Source organism: Somniosus microcephalus, chromosome 14, assembly GCF_052327205.1.
Source record: "Somniosus microcephalus isolate GS21.2 chromosome 14, FLI_Smic_1.0, whole genome shotgun sequence".
Taxonomy (NCBI): Eukaryota; Metazoa; Chordata; class Chondrichthyes; order Squaliformes; family Somniosidae; genus Somniosus; species Somniosus microcephalus.
This window is the reverse complement of record NC_141000.1, coordinates 44,921,900-44,943,209: the sequence shown is the minus strand read 5'-3', so window position 1 is coordinate 44,943,209 and position 21,310 is coordinate 44,921,900. Positions and strand designations below refer to the sequence as shown.

The following is a 21,310-nucleotide window of genomic DNA, read 5'->3' as shown; positions in this document are numbered from 1 at the left end:
TGAACTCCATCTGCTATGCTTCTGCCCATTTCACCCTCCTGCCTGTCACCCTGAAGCCTATAACTATCCTCATCACTATCTATTACTTTGCCAAGTTTATCATCTTCAAACTTTATAATGTTGCTCCCTACATCCGAGACTAGGTCGTTTACAAAAAACTGACCCTTGGGGAACACCACTGCAAACCACCTTCCAGTCTGAAAAACCTCCATCCAGCACCACCCTTTGTTTCCTGTAACGGAGCCAATTTTGTATCCATAAGCTTCCATCTTGCTGCTCACTGTTTTTAGGCATTCCTGGAGGCTGCCTGAATTCAGCGTTGGCTCAATTTAAATATGCAAAGAAGGATCCTGCACCTGTTTCAGGATCCTTCTGCAAAATGTGTGAAAAACTAGGTGGAGCATGCAGCGTACAAGCTCCGACTAGTTTTCCAGTTCTACAGCGTTCCCTGAAGGGAGTGCGCTCCTCCCGGCTCTACAGCACTCCTGTGGGCTGCTGGAAGTTGCATTTTCCAGCACCCCACCTGGTGGGACTGGTAGCGGCCCAAGTTCGAACACACTGTCGGGCGAGCGGTCTCTGGAGGCACAGCAGGCAGTCGATTACTTGTTGCGGTTTCTGCTTCTATCTCTCTTTGGATTCTGTTTCATAGACTGGGCTCAACGTCATTTCGCTCGACCTGAAGGTCTTACTTTAATCACTCACTTTTTCCTTTTTTTACTCCTCCATATCAAAAAGGGAAGGACCGAGGAGTGCAGTGTGCCGCTACTACAACTTACTGTACGGTGCGATTCAAATCATCACCTACTCCAAAAAACACTTCACACCTGGACCCAACAAAACCCAGGACCAAGACTGATTGGACTTTCTAGGCAGGCGATGCAAGATTAACATACATGAGATAAAAACCAAATCTATTCCAAATACATTTTTGAAAAAGATGTGATCATTCCCACATTTAAAAACAAAAGAATACATAGAGATTTTCTTTAAAAAATGATTATAAATGTTACTCATAAATGATCCCCACCCTCAGGACAGCCTGTCTGGTCTCCCCCTCGAAACCCATTGTTCAGCTGTTTCCTTAATTTCTGATTGAAACCTGGGCTCTAATTCCAAACTGAGATCCGAAGCGAGGAGCAGACAGGTGAGGTGGGGCTGTCAGTCTGGGGTTGTGAGCAGGGCTGTGCCGTGCGCTGCTTCCCCAGCCCGGCGTGAATAGTTGGAACTTGCGATGTAAAATCAGGGCGTGCGATTCCCCATGCAAAATGAGAATCCTCAGCCCTGTCCTCTTGTTCTCCATTTGCCCACCAATAGAAACAATCTTTCACTGTTTATCCACAGTAAGAGTTCCCAGGTTCCACTCGCCCCTTTACTGACTGCTTCTCCCTCAGCGCCGCTCCCACTCGCCCCTTTACTGACTTCTCCCTCAGTGCTGCTCCCACTCGCCCCTTTACTGACTGCTCCTCTCAGTGCCGCTCCCACTCGCCCCTTCACTGACTGCTCCTCTCAGTGCCGCTCCCACTCGCCCCTTTAATGGCTCCTCCTTCAGCATCGCTCCCACTCACCATCTTGCTACTGCTGCTCCTGACTCTGCAGGAAATGCTGGTCCCTGCATCCACAGAATCACACCCCATTCGCTAGTCCTCTCTGTCACCCCTAATCCCGCAACACAGTTTCCCTGTCACCCCCACCTGAGCCGCCAGCCCTCAATCCCAGAACCCTGTCACCCGACGCCCCTCCCCGCCCCAATCTTCTGACTCCCCATAAGATGGATAGTACTGTAAGATTTTTCCTAACAATATTAAGTTGCTCCTCCAATGTTTTATATCCTTTGGTAATTCTCAATGTCTGCAAACAGTTACCTTCACTCATCTGCAGCCTCTGTTTCAGTCGTGTTCTCCAGTTTGGCAGGTGCTGCTGAATCGCTTGCAGAGCTCTTCGTACTCGGAGAAGTGGAAAGGCTTCTTGGTTCAGGATTATCCATGGTGACTTGTGTGTCCTTCCCTATTGAACTAGCTGGAGAGTTTCTGGGATCACCTTCTGGTCTTTTTGTTTTGGAGTCTTTAGACTTGCTTTCAGATCTGCTCTTGGCTTTCTTCTCTCGCTTTGCTTTCTTTTTGCTTCTTTTGTCCTTATTTTCTGACTCTCTCTTACTTTTCCTGTTCCACCCATGATGAGGACTTCTACTTCTGGATCGTGGTTTACTTTTACTTCTGCTCCGTGACCTCTCTGTCCCCAAGCCCTTGCTGTCAGACCGGTCTCGGCTTCTCCCTTTACTTCTACTCCTGGATCTAGATTTACTTCTGCTCAGTGACCGCTCTTCACTTCTACTCCTTGACCTATATCTACTTCGATCTCTGCTTTTCGACCTTCTTCGATCCGGACTTCTGCTTCGAGACCTCTGTGATCTGCGGGTTTCTCTACTTCTGCTTCTGCGATACCTCTCTCTGCTTCGTGACCGTTTTCTGTCCTGACTCCTACTCCTGGACCTCTGTAACCGTCTCCTATCTCTGCTCCTGCTTCTCTTTCTTTTCCTTTCAGACTCTCCAGATCTTCTCTGCATTTTGTCTGGACTACAGCTATACCGCCTCCTAGATCGACTGTGGTAATCGTAACGATAGCTTGTTCTTTCTCGCCTCTCGAAGTATTTATTAGAATAGGATTTTGTTCTATCTGGTGACATGTAAAGGTCTCGATCAGCTTCCCAGAACTCGCTGTTAGGATTCCTGAACACATGAAGGAAATTGCAGTGTTTCCCTCTGGGGCATTTGCGTCTCTCGTAAAGTCCTGTTAAGAGCATTAATAAAACTTTTACAAAATGTAACTGGTTCCTGATAACATACCATTCAACTAGCAAGAATCAATTGATTCCAAAATGTAATGGCCTAGCGTAAGCTTGTGAAACTGAAACCGCCTTAGAACATACTAGAAACTAGTGGCCATTAACTCAGAACCTGCCAATCCATCTGGCTGGCTATGAAGCAGAGTTACCTCAACATACTGTATAGCAGAGGCGAGGTAGCCAAGCGCAGTATTTTCATTAAGATTCGACTGACCATTACAGATGTGCACCAATCAAATACCCCGATTAACTAAACCAATAAATATGTAGATATATTGAATAAACAAAATGAAAAATACATCGATAACAAACCACATATTGCTGTCTTCCATCGAGTCACAGGTGAAAATTCACATTGCAACTGTTTCCCAGCGTACCAACGCCCATTGAACAATGCGAAGGCCTGCTGACATTCCTCCTCTCTGCAACAAACCACAAACAATCAGGTGTTAGGGCCATAGTGTGACCACAGATACATTTTCATTTCCTAACATCTACAGATACATTACAGCAAAATCTTGGGAGTGCACTGCAGACAGACAAAATATGGGCTTTCATATCCCCAAGGTGCATTACTGATTAGATGTGTGTGTGTGGGGGGGGGAGATACAGAATGCAGGGAGGAAACAGTGAAATTCACAGTGGGGCTTTCACTGAGGAGAACTACTGAAAAAGGCTGGGGCGGGAGGAAAGAGAAATGGAGGAGTGTGACATGACCAAAAGAAAGGGGAAGATAGACACACACAAAAGATTTATGTGTCCCCTTTACAAAAAGATAAATTGGCTTTCCAAGTTGCAGTTTGTCAGCTTGGCGCCCACTCCAGGTACTACAGCATAAAACCTGGACTGACACTCCCAGTGCAGTAATGAGGGAGTACTGCACCATCTGAGGTGACATCCTTTGGACAAGACGTTAAACCGAGGCCCCGTCTACCTGCTTACATGGACCTAAAAGATCCTATGACGCTCGTTAGAAAAGCAATGCGGGAGGTCTCCCATCATCCTAGCCAACATTTATCCCTCAATCAGCTGGTGATTTATCTCCGGTGTCTATGGGCCCGTCCTGTACACAGCTGGTGATTTATCTCCGGTGTCTATGGGCTCGTCCTGTACACAGCTGGTGATTTATCTCCGGTGTCTATGGGCCTGTCCTGTACACAGCTGGTGATTTATCTCCGGTGTCTATGGGCTCGTCCTGTACACAGCTGGTGATTTATCTCCGGTGTCTATGGGCCCGTCCTGTACACAGCTGGTGATTTATCTCCGGTGTCTATGGGCCCGTCCTGTACACAGCTGGTAATTTATCTCCGGTGTCTATGGGCTCGTCCTGTACACAGCTGGTGATTTATCTCAGGTGTCTATGGGCCCTTACTGTACACAGCTGGTGATTTATCTCCGGTGTCTATGGGCCTGTCCTGTACACAGCTGGTGATTTATCTCCGGTGTCTATGGGCCCTTACTGTACACAGCTGGTGATTTATCTCCGGTGTCTATGGGCCCGTCCTGTACACAGCTGGTAATTTATCTCCGGTGTCTATGGGCCCGTCCTGTACACAGCTGGTGATTTATCTCCGGTGTCTATGGGCTCGTCCTGTACACAGCTGGTGATTTATCTCCGGTGTCTATGGGCCCGTCCTGTACACAGCTGGTGATTTATCTCCGGTGTCTATGGGCCCGTCCTGTACACAGCTGGTGATTTATCTCCGGTGTCTATGGGCTCGTCCTGTACACAGCTGGTGATTTATCTCCGGTGTCTATGGGCCCGTCCTGTACACAGCTGGTGATTTATCTCCGGTGTCTATGGGCCCTTACTGTACACAGCTGGTGATTTATCTCCGGTGTCTATGGGCCCGTCCTGTACACAGCTGGTGATTTATCTCCGGTGTCTATGGGCCCGTCCTGTACACAGCTGGTGATTTATCTCAGGTGTCTATGGGCCCTTACTGTACACAGCTGGTGATTTATCTCCGGTGTCTATGGGCCTGTCCTGTACACAGCTGGTGATTTATCTCCGGTGTCTATGGGCCCGTCCTGTACACAGCTGGTGATTTATCTCCGGTGTCTATGGGCCTGTCCTGTACACAGCTGGTGATTTATCTCCGGTGTCTATGGGCCCGTCCTGTACACAGCTGGTGATTTATCTCCGGTGTCTATGGGCCTGTCCTGTACACAGCTGGTGATTTATCTCCGGTGTCTATGGGCCCGTCCTGTACACAGCTGGTGATTTATCTCCGGTGTCTATGGGCCCGTCCTGTACACAGCTGGTGATTTATCTCCGGTGTCTATGGGCCCGTCCTGTACACAGCTGGTGATTTATCTCCGGTGTCTATGGGCCCGTCCTGTACACAGCTGGTGATTTATCTCCGGTGTCTATGGGTCTGTCCTGTACACAGCTGGTGATTTATCTCCGGTGTCTATGGGCCCGTCCTGTACACAGCTGGTGATTTATCTCAGGTGTCTATGGGCCCTTACTGTACACAGCTGGTGATTTCTCAGGTGTCTATGGGCCCTTACTGTACACAGCTGGTGATTTATCTCCGGTGTCTATGGGCCCTTACTGTACACAGCTGGTGATTTATCTCCGGTGTCTATGGGCCCGTCCTGTACACAGCTGGTGATTTATCTCCGGTGTCTATGGGCCCGTCCTGTACACAGCTGGTGATTTATCTCTGGTGTCTATGGACCCGTCCTGTACACAAATTGCTTACCCAAAGGTGACAACACTTCAAAATAAGTTGCTGGCTGTGAAGTATTTTAGGATGTCTTGATGATATGAAAGACACTAAATAAATGCAAGTTCTTTAACTCAAAATGCAGAAATGTGTACAAAGTACAGACTTACTTTTGATATTGGACATACACATTTCCTCTGAGATGCGGCTCATAATTGCAACTAACCTGGAATAAAGAATGAATTAATATTGCAGCTTTCTGCATTTAACACCTGACATTGCACCATATTGGGTGTAAAATATGTAACATTTTGGCTTTTCAAAAGGTTTTCTTCCCATTTATCTATTAAGGTCTAATGTTTAAATGAGGCATACTAATTCACTCAAAGTTAATGAGTGGTAGAAAATCCCTTTAAGCAATGGCACAGAACAAGATACTTTCATGAAACTGGGATTGTTTGCAAGCAGTAAGTTATATTACTTCTGCACTATTGGTCCACTTTTGTATAAACATAGAATTTGCTTTAGTTCAAAGCTATAAAATTCCCATTATTGACTCTTTTTGGATAAATAACAAATCAAGATGTAACTGCAAACAGCAATGGCAATTTGTCTATAGTTAACATCTTAAAAACAAATGTGGGAAGAATACTTCTAAACCTGATCATGTTACAGTCAACAAGAGCAGTCCAAAGACCTTACAGTTTAATGTGATGAAAGACTATTCATCAACTGGTGCCTGCCCCTTTAGCACAGACAATTCGCCCAGTAGCTGTCCCCCTCTCGCAGCACTAAAGATTGAATTTGGGCGGTATCAATCCATTTCTTGGCAAATGTAACTCTACATCAGCTAAAGAGATTTCAACTTCTGTATTGACTTCTTAGAGGACAAAGATATGTGCATGTATTGGGGCGAAAAAGCCAAGTTTCACTGGTGAAGTGATAGGGACAAAGCTAAAGCTAAACACTAGGTCCGAATGAGTACAAAATATCACTATTATTGGCCTTACCCTGAATGAGCATATGCTCCTCCAGCAACGCACAGTTTTGCTCTAGACAAGCAGAATAGGTAAATTACTGAAGAAATTGCCAAAAACCCAGCACTACTGACCCTTATACCAGTGAAAGAAATGGCTTATAGGTTTAATATGTTAAACTTGTACAGAACCTTGGTTGGACTGTGAACAGTTATGGTCTCCATATTATAAAAAGGATATAGTGGTACTGGAAAAGGAGGAAAAAAGATTTACTAGAATGATACCAGAACTAAGAGGTTATACCTATCAGGAAAGGATGAACAGGCTGGGACTCTTTTCTCTAGAAAAGAGAAGTCTGAGAGGTGACCTGATAGAGTTCTTTAAGATTATGAAAGGGTTTATTAGGATTGACGTAGAGAAGATGTTTCCACTTGCGGGTGTGGCCTGAATTAGTGGTCATAAATATAAAATAGTCACTAATAAATCCAATAGGGAATTCGGGAGAAACTTCTTTACCCAGAGAATGGTAAGAATGTGGAACTCACTACCACAGGGAGTAGTTGAGGCGAATAGTATAGATGCATTTAAGGGGAGGCTAGATAAACACATATGTCAATAGGGTGAGATTAAGTAAATAAAGTGGGAGGAGGCTCATGTGGATCATAAACACCGGCACAGACCCGTTGGGCCTGTTTCTGTGCTGTAAAATTCTATGTAATATGGTAGATTAAATGAATGTATAAAATACCTTAAATTGTACAACTTTCCCAATGCTCTTAAATTCAGGCAATACATCCTCATAGAATTCCACAAACTGCTGGTAAATGTCCTCTTCACTGTGCTCCAGACCAGAATCTGTATCATAGTCATCTCGCCTGCTTTCCTCCATGCCAAAAGTAATAAACATGGCTCGGATAAGAAGGGTCTGACTTGATGCTGGGTAAACATGTTTACGTGAACATCTGTGTGAAAGAAACTTGCAATTGTTATACATACCAGCCCCTTAATGATCATATAACTGCAAGAGAATTTCCACTTCCAAACTAAGTTCCGTCTTAAAAGGTCAGTTAACATCAGATGATGAATTGGTTTGTATTGTCAGTAAGCACCTGAACCCTTGCAGGTATCTTATAAGAGGCATTTTCTTTGTGGAAGGTACAGCAGTCTAGATTACAGAACGTACACGAGTATACATAGAAACAGGAGGAGGCCAATCAGCATGCACCCCCGCCCCAAGCCTGTCCTGCCATATAACAAGATCACAGCTGATCTGCACCTCAACTCCATTCACCCACCTTTGCTCCATATCCCTTGATACCCTTACCTAATAAAAATCTATTGATCTCAGTCTTGAAAATTCCAATTGTCCCCCAGAATCCACAGCCTTTTGGAGGACAGTTTCAGATTTCCACTACCTTTGTGTGAAAAAGTGCTTCCTGATTTCACTCCTGAACGGCTTGGCTCTAATTTTAAGATTATGTCGCCATGTCCTGGATTCTCCCACCAGAGGAAATCTCTCTATACTCTATCAAATCCTTTGATCATTTTAAACACTTCAATCAGATCACTCCTCAAACTTCTAAACACAAGGGAATACAACCAAGTCTATGCAACCTGTCCTCGTAATTTAACCCTTTGAGCCCCAGTATCATTCTGGTGAATCTGTGCTGCACCCCCTCCAAGCCAATATATCCTTCCTGAGGTGCAGTGCCCAGAACTGAACGCAGTATCCAGATGTGGTCTGACTAGGACTCTACAACAGAAGCATTATTTCCTCCCTTTTGTATTCCAGCCCCCTTGATAAAGGCCAACATTCCATTAGCGGTTTTGATTATTTTTATACCTGCGCACTAACTTTTATTGATCTGTGTACATGGAACCCCAAATCCCTTTGCTCCTCCAGAGCTCTTAGTCTCGCACCATTTAGAACATATCCCGAACTGTTTTTCTTGGTCCAAAGTGGATTACCTTACACTTCCTCACATTGAACTATATCTGCCACTCACTTAACCTGTCAATGTCCCTTTGTAACTTCCTGCTCCCATCTACACTACTCACAGTGCCTCCTAACTTAGTGTCATCTGCAAACTTGGATATACAACTCACTATTCCTTCACTGATATATATGGTGAAAAGCTGAGGCCCCAGTACAGATCCCTGGGAAACTCTACCTGTTACATCCCACCAATCAGAGTACATTCCCTTTATCACTACATCCTTAATACACAAATCACAAAGTTGCGCCACAGGTTAACAAGGCCATAAAAAAAGCAAACCAAGCACTAGGGTTTATTTCTAGAGGTATAGAATTGAAAAGGAGGGAAGTTATGCTAAACCTATATCGAACCTTGGTTAGATCACACTTGGAGTACTGCATGTAGTTCTGGTCACCATATTATAAAAAGGATATAGAGGGTGCAGAGAAGATTTACAAGGATACCAGTAATGTGAGTGTATACACATCAGGAAAGGATGAACAGGCTGGGTCTCTTTTCTCTTGAAAAAAGGCTGAGGGGTGACCTAATAGAGGTCTTTAAAATTATGATAGGTTTTGATAGAGTGGATAGAGAGAGAATGTTTCCACTTGTGGGGAAGAGCATAACTAGAGGCCATCAATATAAGATAGTCACCAAGAAATCCAATAGGGAATTCAGAAGAAACTTCTTTACCCAAAGAGTGGTGAGAATGTGGAACTCGCTACCACAGGGAGTGGTTGAAGCGAATAGTATAGATGCATTTAAGGGGAGGCTGGACAAGCATATAAGGGAGAAGGGAATAGAGGGTTACACTGAAAGATTTAGAGGAGGAAAGACAGGAGGAGGCTCGAGTGGAGCATAAACGCCGGCATGGACCGGTTGGACCGAATGGCCTGTTTCTGTGCCATATATCCGATGTAACCCCACCAATCAGAGTACATTCCCTTTATCACTACGCTCTGTCTTCTATCTCCCAACTACAAGAAACTTCGCGATATCCGGCACCGACGTGATGCCGATCTATGAAAACTTCCGGACAGACCAGCGCTAATGTTGAAGGATATAGAGGTTTTCATCTCCGTATCTGACAACAAACACTGTTGCTTAGCAACAGCTTGTAAACAGTCGGCCCGTACCTTGGAAGCGTCTCTGTAGCTTAGCAACAGCTTCAGAGAGGCTTTCCAGAGACTGACTGTTTAAAAAAATGCAAGAAGAAAAAAAATCTAACAAAACGGCTGCTGATTTCTGCCATTAGATCGAGGTTTCCAGACATACAACTTCCGGATAAACCAAAGTTTCCTGTACTTCACCCAGGTCACCAGCTTTACTCCAATTCTGTATACACATGGTTTCTAATAATCTCTTGTGGAACCTTATCAAATGTCTCCTGGAAGTCCATTTAGACAACATCCATAAACACTCCCCAGTCCACCATTAGTGACCTCCTCAAAAAATTAAACTAGTCATACATGACCTACCCTTCACAAATCCACACTGTCTCTGATCAGCTCATACTTGTTCAAATCCTCAGTCTCTCTGTCCCTAATGAGAGTTCAATAACTTCCCTAGTTACAGGTCTGTAGTTTCCTGGTTTCTCCCTCTCTCCTGTATAAATAATGGAGTGACATTTTTTATTATTCGTTTATGGGATGTGGGTGTCGCTGGCAAGGCCAGCATTTATTGCCCATCCCTAATTGCCCTGGAGAAGGCGGTGGTAAGCCGCCTTCTTGAACCACTGCAGTCCATGTGGTGAAGGTGCTCCCACAGTGCTGTTAGGGAGGGAGTTCCAGGATTTTGACCGAGCGACGATGAAGGATCAGCGATATACTTCTAAGTCAGGATGCTGTGCGACTTGGAGGTGGTGGTGTTCCCATGCACCTGCTGCCCTTGTCCTTCTAAGTGGAAGAGGTCGTGGGTTTGGGAGGTGCTGCCAAAGAAGCTGTGGCGAGTTGCTGCAGTGCATCTTGTAGATGGTACACACTGCAGCCACGGTACACCGGTGGTGGAGGGAGTGAATATTTAAGGTGGTGGATAGGATGCCAATGAAGTGGGCTGCTTTGTCCTAGATGGTGTCGAGCTTCTTGAGTGTTGTTGGAGCAGCACTCATCTAGGCAAGTGGAGAGTATTCCATCACACTCCTTACTTGTGCCTTGTAGATGGTGGAAAGGCTTTGGGGAGTCAGGAGGTGAGACACTTGCCGCAGAATTCCTAGCCTCTGACCTGCTCTTGTTGCCACAGTATTTATGTGGCTGGTCCAGTTAAGTTTCTGGTCAATGGTGACCCCCAGGATGTTGATGGTGGGGGATTCGGCGATGGTAATGCCGTTGAATGTCAAGGGGCAGCGGTTAGACTCTCGCTTGTTGAAGATAGTCATTGCTTGGCACTTCTGCGGCGCAAATGTTACCTGCCACTTATCAGCCCAAGCCTGAATGTCATCCAGGTCTTGTTGCATGCGAGCATGGACTGCTTCATTATCTGAGGAGTTGTGAATGGCGCTGAACACTGTGCAATCAGCGAATATCCCCATTTCTGACCTTATGTTGGAGGGATGGTCATTGATGAAGCAGCTGAAGATGGTTGAGCCTAGGACACCTGGGGAACTCCTGCAGCGATGTCCTGGAGCTGTGATGATTGACCTTCAACCACCACAACCATCTTCCTTTGTGCTAGGTATGACTCCAGCCAGTGGAGAGTCACCCCGATTCCCATTGACTACAATTTTAGTAAGGCTCCTTGATGCCACACTCAGTCAAATGCTGCCTTGATGTCAAGGGCAGTCACTCTCACCTCACTCTGGAATTCAGCTCTTTTGTCCATGTTTGGACCAAGGTTGCCATGAGGTCGGGAGCCGATTGGTCTTGGTGGAACCTAAACTGGGCATCAGTGAGCAGGTTATTGGTGAGTAAGTGCCGCTTGATAGCACTGTTGTTGATACCTCCCATCACTTTGCTGATGATTGAGAGTAGACTGATGGGGCAGTAATTGGCCGGATTGCATTTGGCCTGCTTTCTGTGGACAGGACATACCTGGGCAGGTTTCCACATTGTCGGATAGATGCCAGTGTTGTAGCTGTACTGGAACAGCTTGGCTAGAGGCTCGGCTAGTTCTGGAGCACAAGTCTTCAGCACAATAGCCGGGATGTTGTTGGGGCCCATAGCCTTTGCTGTATCCAGTGCGCTTTGCAATTTCCTAATCCATGGTCACAATTCCCAAATCTAGGGAGCTTTTGAAAATTATTACAAAAGCATCTGCAATTTCCCCCCCTATTTTAATACCCTAGGGTGAATGCAATCAGGCCTGGGATATTTATCTATCTTAAGTCCCATTATTTTCTATAATGAGAAGTGGAAAATACATGTCTGATGAATCAACAATTAGCCCCAAGGCATCAGTTTTGACTGAATCCTGAGGGTAATTCAGCTTCATCAAAGCAGTTCCAATATTACCAACACGCTAAACTACGAAAACAAACTGAAGAGACAAATCACTGACCGATTCTTCAAAAGAAGGGAACCTAATGGATCACATTTATTTCATCCAGAAAGTTAAAAAAAAGTTTGATCAAACAAGCGCTGAAAATATTTTATGCTGGAATGCTAGTTTTATCGTAAATCACACACGACTTGCTTAGAGTTAACACCACAAATTAATTCAGTGTTGAGACCCACCTCCTGCTCCCTCGACCCTATTCCCACCAAACTGCTGACCACCCAACTAACTGATAGTTAACAGTTCTCTCTCCTCAGGTACTGTCCCCCTCTCCTTTAAATCTGCCGTCATCAACCCCTCCTCAAAAAACCCACCCTTGACCCCTCTGTCCTTGCAAACTACCGCCCCATCTCAAACCTCCCTTTCCTCTCCAAAGTCATTCAACGTGTTGTCACCTGCCAAATCCGTGCCCATCTTTCCTGGAACGTCATGTTTGAATCTTTCCAATCAGGTTTCCGCCCCTGCTACAGTACCAAAACGGCTCTTATCAAAGTCACAAATGACATTCTACTGGACTGACAATGATAAACTACCCCTCCTCGTCCTTCTCGACCAGTCTGCAGCCTGACACGGTTGACCACTCCATCCTCCTCAGACGCCTCTCCACCATCGTTCAGCTGGGTGGGATTGCCGTCATCTGGTTCCATTCCTAGCTATGAAGTCGTAGAAAGAAAATCACGTGGAATGGCTTCTCTTAGCACTCCAACATCGTTACCTCTGGTGTCCCCCAAGGATCTATCCTTGGCCCCCTCCTATTTCTCATCCACATGCTGCTCCTCGGTGACATCAGCCAAAAACACAGCATCAGTTTCCACATGTACACTGACGACACCCAGCTCTACCTCACCACCACCCCTCTCGTACCCTCCACTGTCTCTAAATTGTCACACTGCTTGTCCGGTACTGGATGAGCAGAAATGTCCTCCAACTAATTATTGGGAAGACTGAAGCCATTGTTTTCAGTCCCCGCCACAAACTCCATTCCTTAGACACCGACTCCATCCCTCTCCCTGGCAACTGACTGAGGCTGAACCAGATTTTCGCAACCTTGGGTGTCATATTTGACCCCGAGATGAGATTCCGACCACATATTTCCACCTCTGTAACATCGCCCGATTCCGCCCCAGCTCATCTGCTGCTGAAATCCTCCTCCATGCCTTTGTTACCTCTAGACTTGACTATTCCAATGCACTCCTGGCTGGCCTCCCACATTCTACCCTATGTAAACTTGGGCAACAGAGTTTTGGAATGAAGTCCTTGCAGACATCACCCCTGTGCTCGCTGACCTACATTGGCTCCCAGTTAAGCAATGCCTCAATTTTAAAATTCTCATCCGTGTTTTCAAATCCCTCCATGGCCTCGCCCCTCGCTCTCTGTAACCTTCTCCAACCCTACAACCCTCCAAGATATCTGCTCTCCTCCAATTCTGGCCTCTTGCATATTGCTGGTTTTAATCGGTCCACCATTGACGGCCGTGCCTCCAGCTGCCAAGGCAATAAACTCTGGAATTCTCTCCCTAAACCTCTCCGCCTCTTTCCTCCTTTAAGGTGCGCTCCTTAACATCCACCTCTTTCAGCTGCCCGAATATCTCATTTGGCTTGGTGTCAAATTTTGTTTGGTAACACTCCTGTGAAGCGCTTGGGACGTTTTACTACGTTAAAGGCGCTATATAAATGCAAGTTGTTGTCGTAAACTAAATGTTCAGATTTAACATTTAGTATCTGACGCCATCTAAAACAGCCAACTTTATTATTCAGCATGATAAACTTTTCAGCGACCTCCCCAAAAATAGTAATACAAGGGCTAAAGACTTTGCAAAATTGTTTACTGGCTGCCTATACCGACAAATGTTTTATACTAGCTTACCGTAGCACTAAACTTCAAAACACATTCAAGAACTGATCTGCAACCAGAGGAAGAAAAAATCTAAGGGGGGAGTACTTTTTGTTAAAAGTATGCCGTCCCCAACATCTGTATATAAAAATAGATACAGCTGTTAAAATCCCACCTTTTTTAAAAGAGAAATGTTGCTGTTTCTGGGGTTCGTTCCGTCAGTGGCCGTCATTAACAGGGAGGAGTCACCAGCACCCCAGAACAACTCTATTCATTTTAGTAGGTGCCAGTATTTGGACTGGCTAATCTGGAGCCTCCTGACCTTTGGTAAACACAATACCAGTACGGTATGCAGCACACATAGCGATAGGATTCCCCACCAGAGAGGGCCAGCTCCACATCAATTCCGAGACTGATCCAAACTTACAACTCCAATTAAAACAAATGGCATCACTTCAGGACTCGGCCATTCCCCGTCAGAAACCTCACCGGAATGGCCATGAAAGGAAGGAGACCCCAAAAAGGCAAAGCTTCATCTGGGCAGGACATCACTTTCTTTAACAACTATATAACTTTAACAGACAGTGGGGGTGCCTTGAACAAAAACTACACACTCTAGACTTTTTGAAAGCTGCCCTTTGTTTAGTTATACTCCGATTTTAGCAACATCTATTTCAAATAATATTGTACTCACCTATCACCAAATCTGCAAGATCCAGTCTTAAGAAAGAATGGACAATATGACTTATCCTTTTCTGTCCCATAATCCTCTGGTGCTTCTGGATTATGCCATGTGCCACCATTTTCAAGCTATTGACAAATCACAATCATAACAGGATTATGGATTTTCAAATAAAATTGGTAATGCAGTACATAAAGGACATGATAATAATAATGGTGGATGGAATGAAGGGGAATGTGACCAGATGGACAGAGAAATATTTGAAGGACAGAAAGCAAAGAACATGATAAAGGGAAGTTTCTCAGAATTAAAAGGTGAGTGGTGTTCCATAGGAGTTGGACTGCTCTTATTTATTATATACGCAAGTAGAGTTCCCCAAGGTTCTGTACCAGGACCACTGCTGTTTTTGATATACATTAATGACTTGGGCTTGGGGGTACAGGGCACAATTTCAAAATCTGCAGATGACACGAAACTTGGAAGTGTAGTAAACTGTAAGGAAGACTTCAAAAGGACACAGACAGGCTGGTGGAATGGGCGGACACATGGCAGATGAAATTCAACGCAGAGAAGTGTGAGGTGATACATTTTGTTAGGAAGAATGAGGAGAGACAGTATAAACTAAATGGTACAATTTTAAAGGGGGTGCAAGAACAGAGACCTGGGGTGCTTGTGCACAAATCTTTGAAGGTGGCAGGACAGGTTAACAAAGCAGTTAATTAATAAATCATATGGGATCCTGGGCTTTATAAATAGAGGCATAGAGTACAAAAGTTAGGAAGTTATGCTAAACCTTTATAAAACACTAGTTCGGCCCCAGCTGGAGTATTGTATCCAATTCTGAGCACCACACTTTAGGAAGGACGTGATGGCTTTAGAAAGGGTACAGAAGAGATTTACTAGAATGGTTCCAGGGATGAGGGATTACAGTTATGTGGATAGACTGGAGAAGCTGAGGTTCTTCTCCTTGGAGCAGAGAAAGCTAAGAGGAGATTTGATAGGTGTTCAAAATTATGTAGGGTTTAAATAGAGTAAATAAAGGAAAACTGTTTCCAATGGTTGAAGGGTCGCTAACAAGAGGGCACAGATTTAAGGTGATTGGCAAAAGAACCAGAGGCGACAGGAGGCAAAACTTTTTTATGCAACGAGTGGTTAGGATTTGGAAAGCACTGCCCGATAGGGCGGTGGATACAGAGTCAGTAGTATATTTCAAAAGGGAATTGGATAAATAATTGAAGGAGAAAATATTGCAGGGATCTGGGGAAAGAGCCAGGGAGTGGGACTAACTGGATTGTTCTTCGAAGAGCCGGTGCAGACTCGATGAGCTGATTGGCCTCCTTCTGTGCTGTGCTATTCTATGATTATATGATCTGGATTTAGGGGCAGAGGATCAATATCAAAATTTGCTGACAACACCAAATTGGATAGTATGGCAAACTATGACAAAAATTGTAAAAGACTGCAGAACACAGATAAGCTGGCAGGATAGGCAGATAGGTAGCAGATGCAGTTCCACATAGAAAAGTGTGAAGTAATGCATTTTGGAAGTAAAAATAGGGAAAGGAAATATACCTTCAGTGTTTTTTTTAGATGTATAGGAACAGAGGGATCATGTAGGTCATTAAAAGGTGGCAGCGCAAGTAGATGAGACAATAAGAATCCTTGGCCTAGAAATTCAGTATAGCCACGTTTGGGGCGCTACAGCCGGGCGGCCACTAAAGTTTGCGCCCGGCGCAACTTAGCGCCACCTTCGCCGATATTCAGTGGCATCGCCCCAAGAGGTTGCTGCTGCGCTAAAACAGGCGATGCACGACTATCATTAGGCGCTAAGCCGGCGGCCCGGGGCGATACCCCCGAGGGCGGGCGCAGCGCAGGTGCGGCGAGTTGCTGATTGAAGGCAGACACTCTGGCGCCGGTGAGCTCTTAAAGGGGGAGGGTGGATTTGTTTGGCTGCCACGCCCTGCACACTGCAGCCCTGAAGCAAGGCCTGACCACTGCTGCTTGATCTGTACAACGCCCAGGACAATGGAGAAGGCCAGGGAGAGAGCGCAACGCTTCAGCGAGGGTGACCTGAGGGTGCTGGTTGGCGCAGTGGAGCGCAGGCGCCATGTTCTGTTCCCTGAAGGTGGCAGGAGGCCGCTGCCCAGCGCCTATCGGAAAGCCTGGAGGGAGGTGTCAAACAGGGTGACCTCCAACAGCGTGGTTGCCAGGACTCCTGTACAATGCCGAAAAAAGTTCAACGACCTCACTCGGGTTGTCAGGGTGAGTACCCTTTCCAGTGTCCTCCTCATCCCTGCATGTGCACCTCAGTTTATGGGCAAAGGGACCTGAAAGCCCTAATGCCCAGCAGCTATGGGACTGTCATGAAAATCACTTGCACATTCAGGACTTCCACCATGGGAGGCAGTGCAGACAAGATGAGGGCTTCACACCGTCAGGGCTAGTCCACCATGGGAGGCAATGCAGACAAGATCAGGGCTTCACACTGTACTTAGAGGCCGTCCTTTCTCTTGCAGGGCAAGGTGGCGCACAACCGAAGGCAGCCGCCATCCTGACCTCAAACAGCTCTCCGACCTGGAGCAGCGTGTGGAGTGCATTATGTCAGGCCGGCTGATTGGCCCCGTCGCCAGTGGAGATGCCGACCCTGTTGTGGGCCCCAATGGTAAGGGCATCACCTTTCTGACCTCTCTCTTTCCACTTGCGCCTCAGAACAGCATCCTTTGCCACTGTCGGACCAATGCAGTGCATAGCAGCACTCATGCCTCCCTCGCTGCCGCCCTGTCCTCACTCTAAAGCAACTCTTGTGCCTCCCTGCTTTCAGATGCTGAATCGCCAGGTGAGGAGGCGGGCCCTCAAGCTGGCACCGTGAGTGAATCGGAGGGCGAGGAGGAGGAAGAGGAAGCCGGACCATCAGTGCCACCCTCAGCCGAGGCAGCCCATGGCGATGATGGGGACACATCTTCCCTGGAGGGTAGCAGGGGGGAAGGGTCGGAGGAGAGTGAAGCTCCGGGGCCCAGCGGGCTGCAACAACGCAGGAGGGGTGGGGAAGCTCGGCGGCCTTCTCCCCGGAGGGTGAGTGCGGCCTCCAGTCCTGCTACGGTGAGTGCAGAGGAGGTGCGGCTCCTAGCGGAAATGGCCGCCCAGGCTGAGCGCAGGCACACTGAGCTCATGGCTGCAGTGGCAAGGATGCCTGACTCCATAGAGTCACTGTCAAGGAGTGTGCAGGAATTCAGGGCAGCACAGGCCAGGAGTCTGCAACAATTCAGTGCAGCACAGGCCAGGAGTCTGCAGGACTTCGCGGCAGCACAGGCGGCTTCTAGCCAAGTGCTCAGTCGTGCCGTGCATTCACTGGCTGGTGTCATGCGGACACAGACCAAGGCCACACGGGCACTAACTGCTGCCACCCTCGCTGGATCGGCCAGGCATCACCAGGGCACTCGCCGCGCCGCAGCAGCCCAGCAGTCTGTGCTTCAGCAGATTGCTGCGCATGTTGCAGTGCTGGCCCGTGCGAGTGCCAATGTATCAGGCGACCAGGGAATACCTGTGATCTGTCAGGTGGGCAGCATTCCTGCAGCTGAAACTGTCACTCCTCCATTGCAGCTGCCACCAGCCGCTGGACAGACTGCTGCCGCCCAAGCAGAGTTGGAGCAGTCAGCAGCCGGCCCCTCCAGGCCCAGAGCTGGTCCAGGCCGACCCCCAAGGGCATCTGCCGTCTCGCCATCTGACCCTCAGCAGCCTTCCCCCAGCCTTGCTGCAGCCACTGGGGTCCCATTGAGGAGGAGCTGCAGGGCGGGCAGGGGCCAGTCACGGATGCGAAACGCATCACCCTCGCAGGGGAAAAAGTAGAAGGTGTGGCCAAATGTTTTGTTTCACTTGTAAAGGCCGATACTGGTGTCTTTGTTTTACTTGTAAAGGCCGAGACTGGTCTATTTGTGTTTCTGTAAAGGCCGAGACTAGTCTATTTGTGTTTTTGGGGGGGGGCTTCTCTCCATTAGTTTGTTATGTGGGAAGGGCACAGAGGTATCAAAGTAATACATTTTCTGAAATCGCACTGTCCATGCTTTCTTTTGGAAGTCCTGGTTGCCCTGCTCGGCTGAGGGCTTGTGGAGCGGCGACATTCATCTTGTGCCATTGGCACAAGCCATTCCCTGAGAGGGGGCCTAGAACCGACGTGCAATAAGCCGCCGACAGGCGGCCCTTGCACTTTCTGCCTCCCTCCTGTGCTGGTCCTCCTCCTCCTCCTCCTCCTCTGGTGGTCCTCCAATGTCTGGTGGCAGTGGCTGAGTCTTGCGGATAGCCAGGTTGTGCAGCATGCAGCACACAACAACGAAATGGGAGACTCGCTCAGGCGAGTACTGTAGGGCTCCTCCGGAACGATCCAGACAGCGGAACCGTTGCTTCAGGACGCCGATTGTTTGCTCAATGATGTTCCTGGTTGCTTGATGGCTGTCATTGTATCCCTCTTCAGCAGGGGTGCGGGGCGCACGGAGCGGGGTCATCAGCCAGGTGCACAAAGGATAGCCTTTGTCCCCGAGAAGCCATCCTCGTGGGTGAGGCTGGGCCTGGAACATGTCTGCCACAGAAGTCTGGCGCAGGATGAAGGCATCGTGGCTGCTGCCTGGAAAGCGGGCATTGACAGCTAGGATGAGCTGCCTGTGGTCACACACCAACTGCACGTTGAGCGAATGGTAGCCCTTCCGGTTGCGGTAATCCTCGGCATTCTCTAGAGGTGCCCGCAAAGCCACATGCATGCAGTCAATGGCGCCCTGCACCATGGGGAAGCCCGCTAATGCTGCAAAGCCCATTGCACGCTGTTGCTGCTTGTCAACGGTCATGGAGAAGGAGATGAACTGACGTCTCCTTCTGAAAAGGGCATTGGTCACCTGGCGGATGCAGCAATGTACCGCAAACTGGGAGATGTTGGAAATGTCCCCAGTAGCGGATTGGAAGGAGCCGGTGGCATAGAAGTTGAGAGACACCGTCACCTTCACTGCCACCGACAGAGACGTCCTGCTCCTCAGCTGTGGCTGCAGATCTCCGCGAAGCAGGTGGCAGATCTGTGACCACCGCCCTTCTGAATCGCAGCCTCCGAACACACTGCTCGTCAGACATGTTCAGATATGAGAACTGCTGGCGGTATACCCTGGGTGGGTAAGGCCTCCTTTGCCGACGCCTGTTGCCCCTTCTCCGTCTGGCCATGACTGGCACTCTCTCACGGCATCGCTGAGCCCTTTGAATGCAATGGAGAAGCCCAACGTTTCCACCCATTGCAGCCCCCATTATATGTTTCCAATCAATGCTATGGCTCTGAAGTTAAAGACAAGTGCAAAGCTGTGGCCTGAAGCCACAAGTACCTGTGCGAGTGTTGAGCCAAACCAGAAAGCTCTCTACCTTTGTCTCTCTCCAAAGATCCGTCTCTCACAAAGAAGGAGTGTTGCAAAATGGCTGCCATTTCTACTGCAGGAGGAGTGCCCTTTAATTAGCGCCCCCCCGCAGCGACTGGGAACCGTTCCCCTCTACCAGTCGCTAGGGGCGCCAGGCGCACAATAGGCCGGCGCCACTGAATTTCCAGTTTGGGGCGCACAAAGGGCGTTGCACCATGAAATGACATCAGGATCTGCGCGCGCAGCTGAGCGCGCGCAAAGGCTTGGCGCCGCCGCTAAATCTTAACTGAAGTTGGCAAGAGGCGCAGATCGCGCTGCGCCCGGGCGCTAGCCGCTTAGCACCCCACATCTCCTCCTCCTAAGGCGCTAGCGGCTGGCGCAAACAACTGAATTTCTAGGCCCTTGGATTTGTATCTAATGCACAGAATACAGAAACAAGGAGTACAGGTTGAACTTGCACAAGACCTTAATTAGACTGCAGTTGGTAATATGTGTAGTTTCAGGTACCCCGTGATAAAGATAATGAGAACATAAAAGCAACGAAAAACGTACTGCACAGATTCACAAAGATGTCATCAGGAAAGCCAAGAAGGTTAGGTGTGAGGATTCAAGACAATGAAGGCTTAGAAGATAAATAGTGATAAGACTGTTTCCAGTGATTGGCAAGTGAATGAGAGAGCACAAAAAGAATTAAGAGATGTTTGAAAAATGTCTTTACACAGTGGGTAGCTAGTCTGTAGCAGAGAATTGACATTGAAGCAGTCTATTCTAGTAAAAGGTAATTAGATAGAAAAATAAAAATAGTAAAGGGATATGGGAAGCAAGCAGGATTAATAATAGATGACTAGTGAGGGGAAAAACACCAGTGCAGATTTCATTGGTCAAGTGGCCTATTTTTCTAGTCTGCAGTTCGAAGTGCAATTCTGGATTTTGTTTGTATTTTGTAGATACGTAATTACAAAAATAAAAATATCTTTACAACAGGAAATTTTGCCACTCCACAGTCACTTCAGATGTGTCCCAAGACTCCATCCTTGGATACCTTTTCCTGATTAATATCAAGGGGCAGCATCATTTATAGAGACTGTGTTGGCTTTTACATGTATCCAAATGTACTTCTCTGCCACCAGCCTCAACTCCCCAATCACTCTGTGCAGTCTGACTGTTTAGCTGACAAAGCTGCGGTGACTAACCTCTTTCAAACCAACACCAGTAAGATTGAACCATCCCATTTGGCTCCTGCCAAAAAGTGTGCATTAACCTCCAACTCTTCCCGCCTGCTCACTCAGACATAGCCTGATGGGGTGCAACTTGATGTCCCACTTGACCCCGAGTCTTGACCACCTATTTCCATCTTTGCGACATTGCCCGTCTCTGCCCGTATCTCATTACCACTACCACTGAAATGCTTATCCATGCCTTTGCCCCCATTTTGACCAGATTAACCAACACTCT

The 21,310-nt window shown here is 47.4% G+C and overlaps 1 protein-coding gene across 3 annotated transcripts in view; it reads right to left on the bottom strand.

The window, feature by feature from the left end:
• The window catches only part of zrsr2 (zinc finger (CCCH type), RNA-binding motif and serine/arginine rich 2), a 38,106-nt gene that overhangs the window by 3,000 nt on the left and 13,796 nt on the right, over positions 1–21,310 (bottom strand). For all 3 annotated transcript variants that reach the window (XM_086006525.1, XM_086006527.1, XM_086006526.1), the window contains exons 7-11: positions 14,484–14,599; positions 7,240–7,453; positions 5,685–5,740; positions 3,155–3,264; positions 1,863–2,787 (exon numbers count right to left, since the gene is read on the bottom strand). In XM_086006525.1, the coding sequence (XP_085862651.1) occupies positions 1,865–2,787; positions 3,155–3,264; positions 5,685–5,740; positions 7,240–7,453; positions 14,484–14,599 (1,419 nt within the window). In that variant the 3' untranslated portion in view covers positions 1,863–1,864. The remainder of the gene's footprint in view (positions 1–1,862; positions 2,788–3,154; positions 3,265–5,684; positions 5,741–7,239; positions 7,454–14,483; positions 14,600–21,310) is intronic.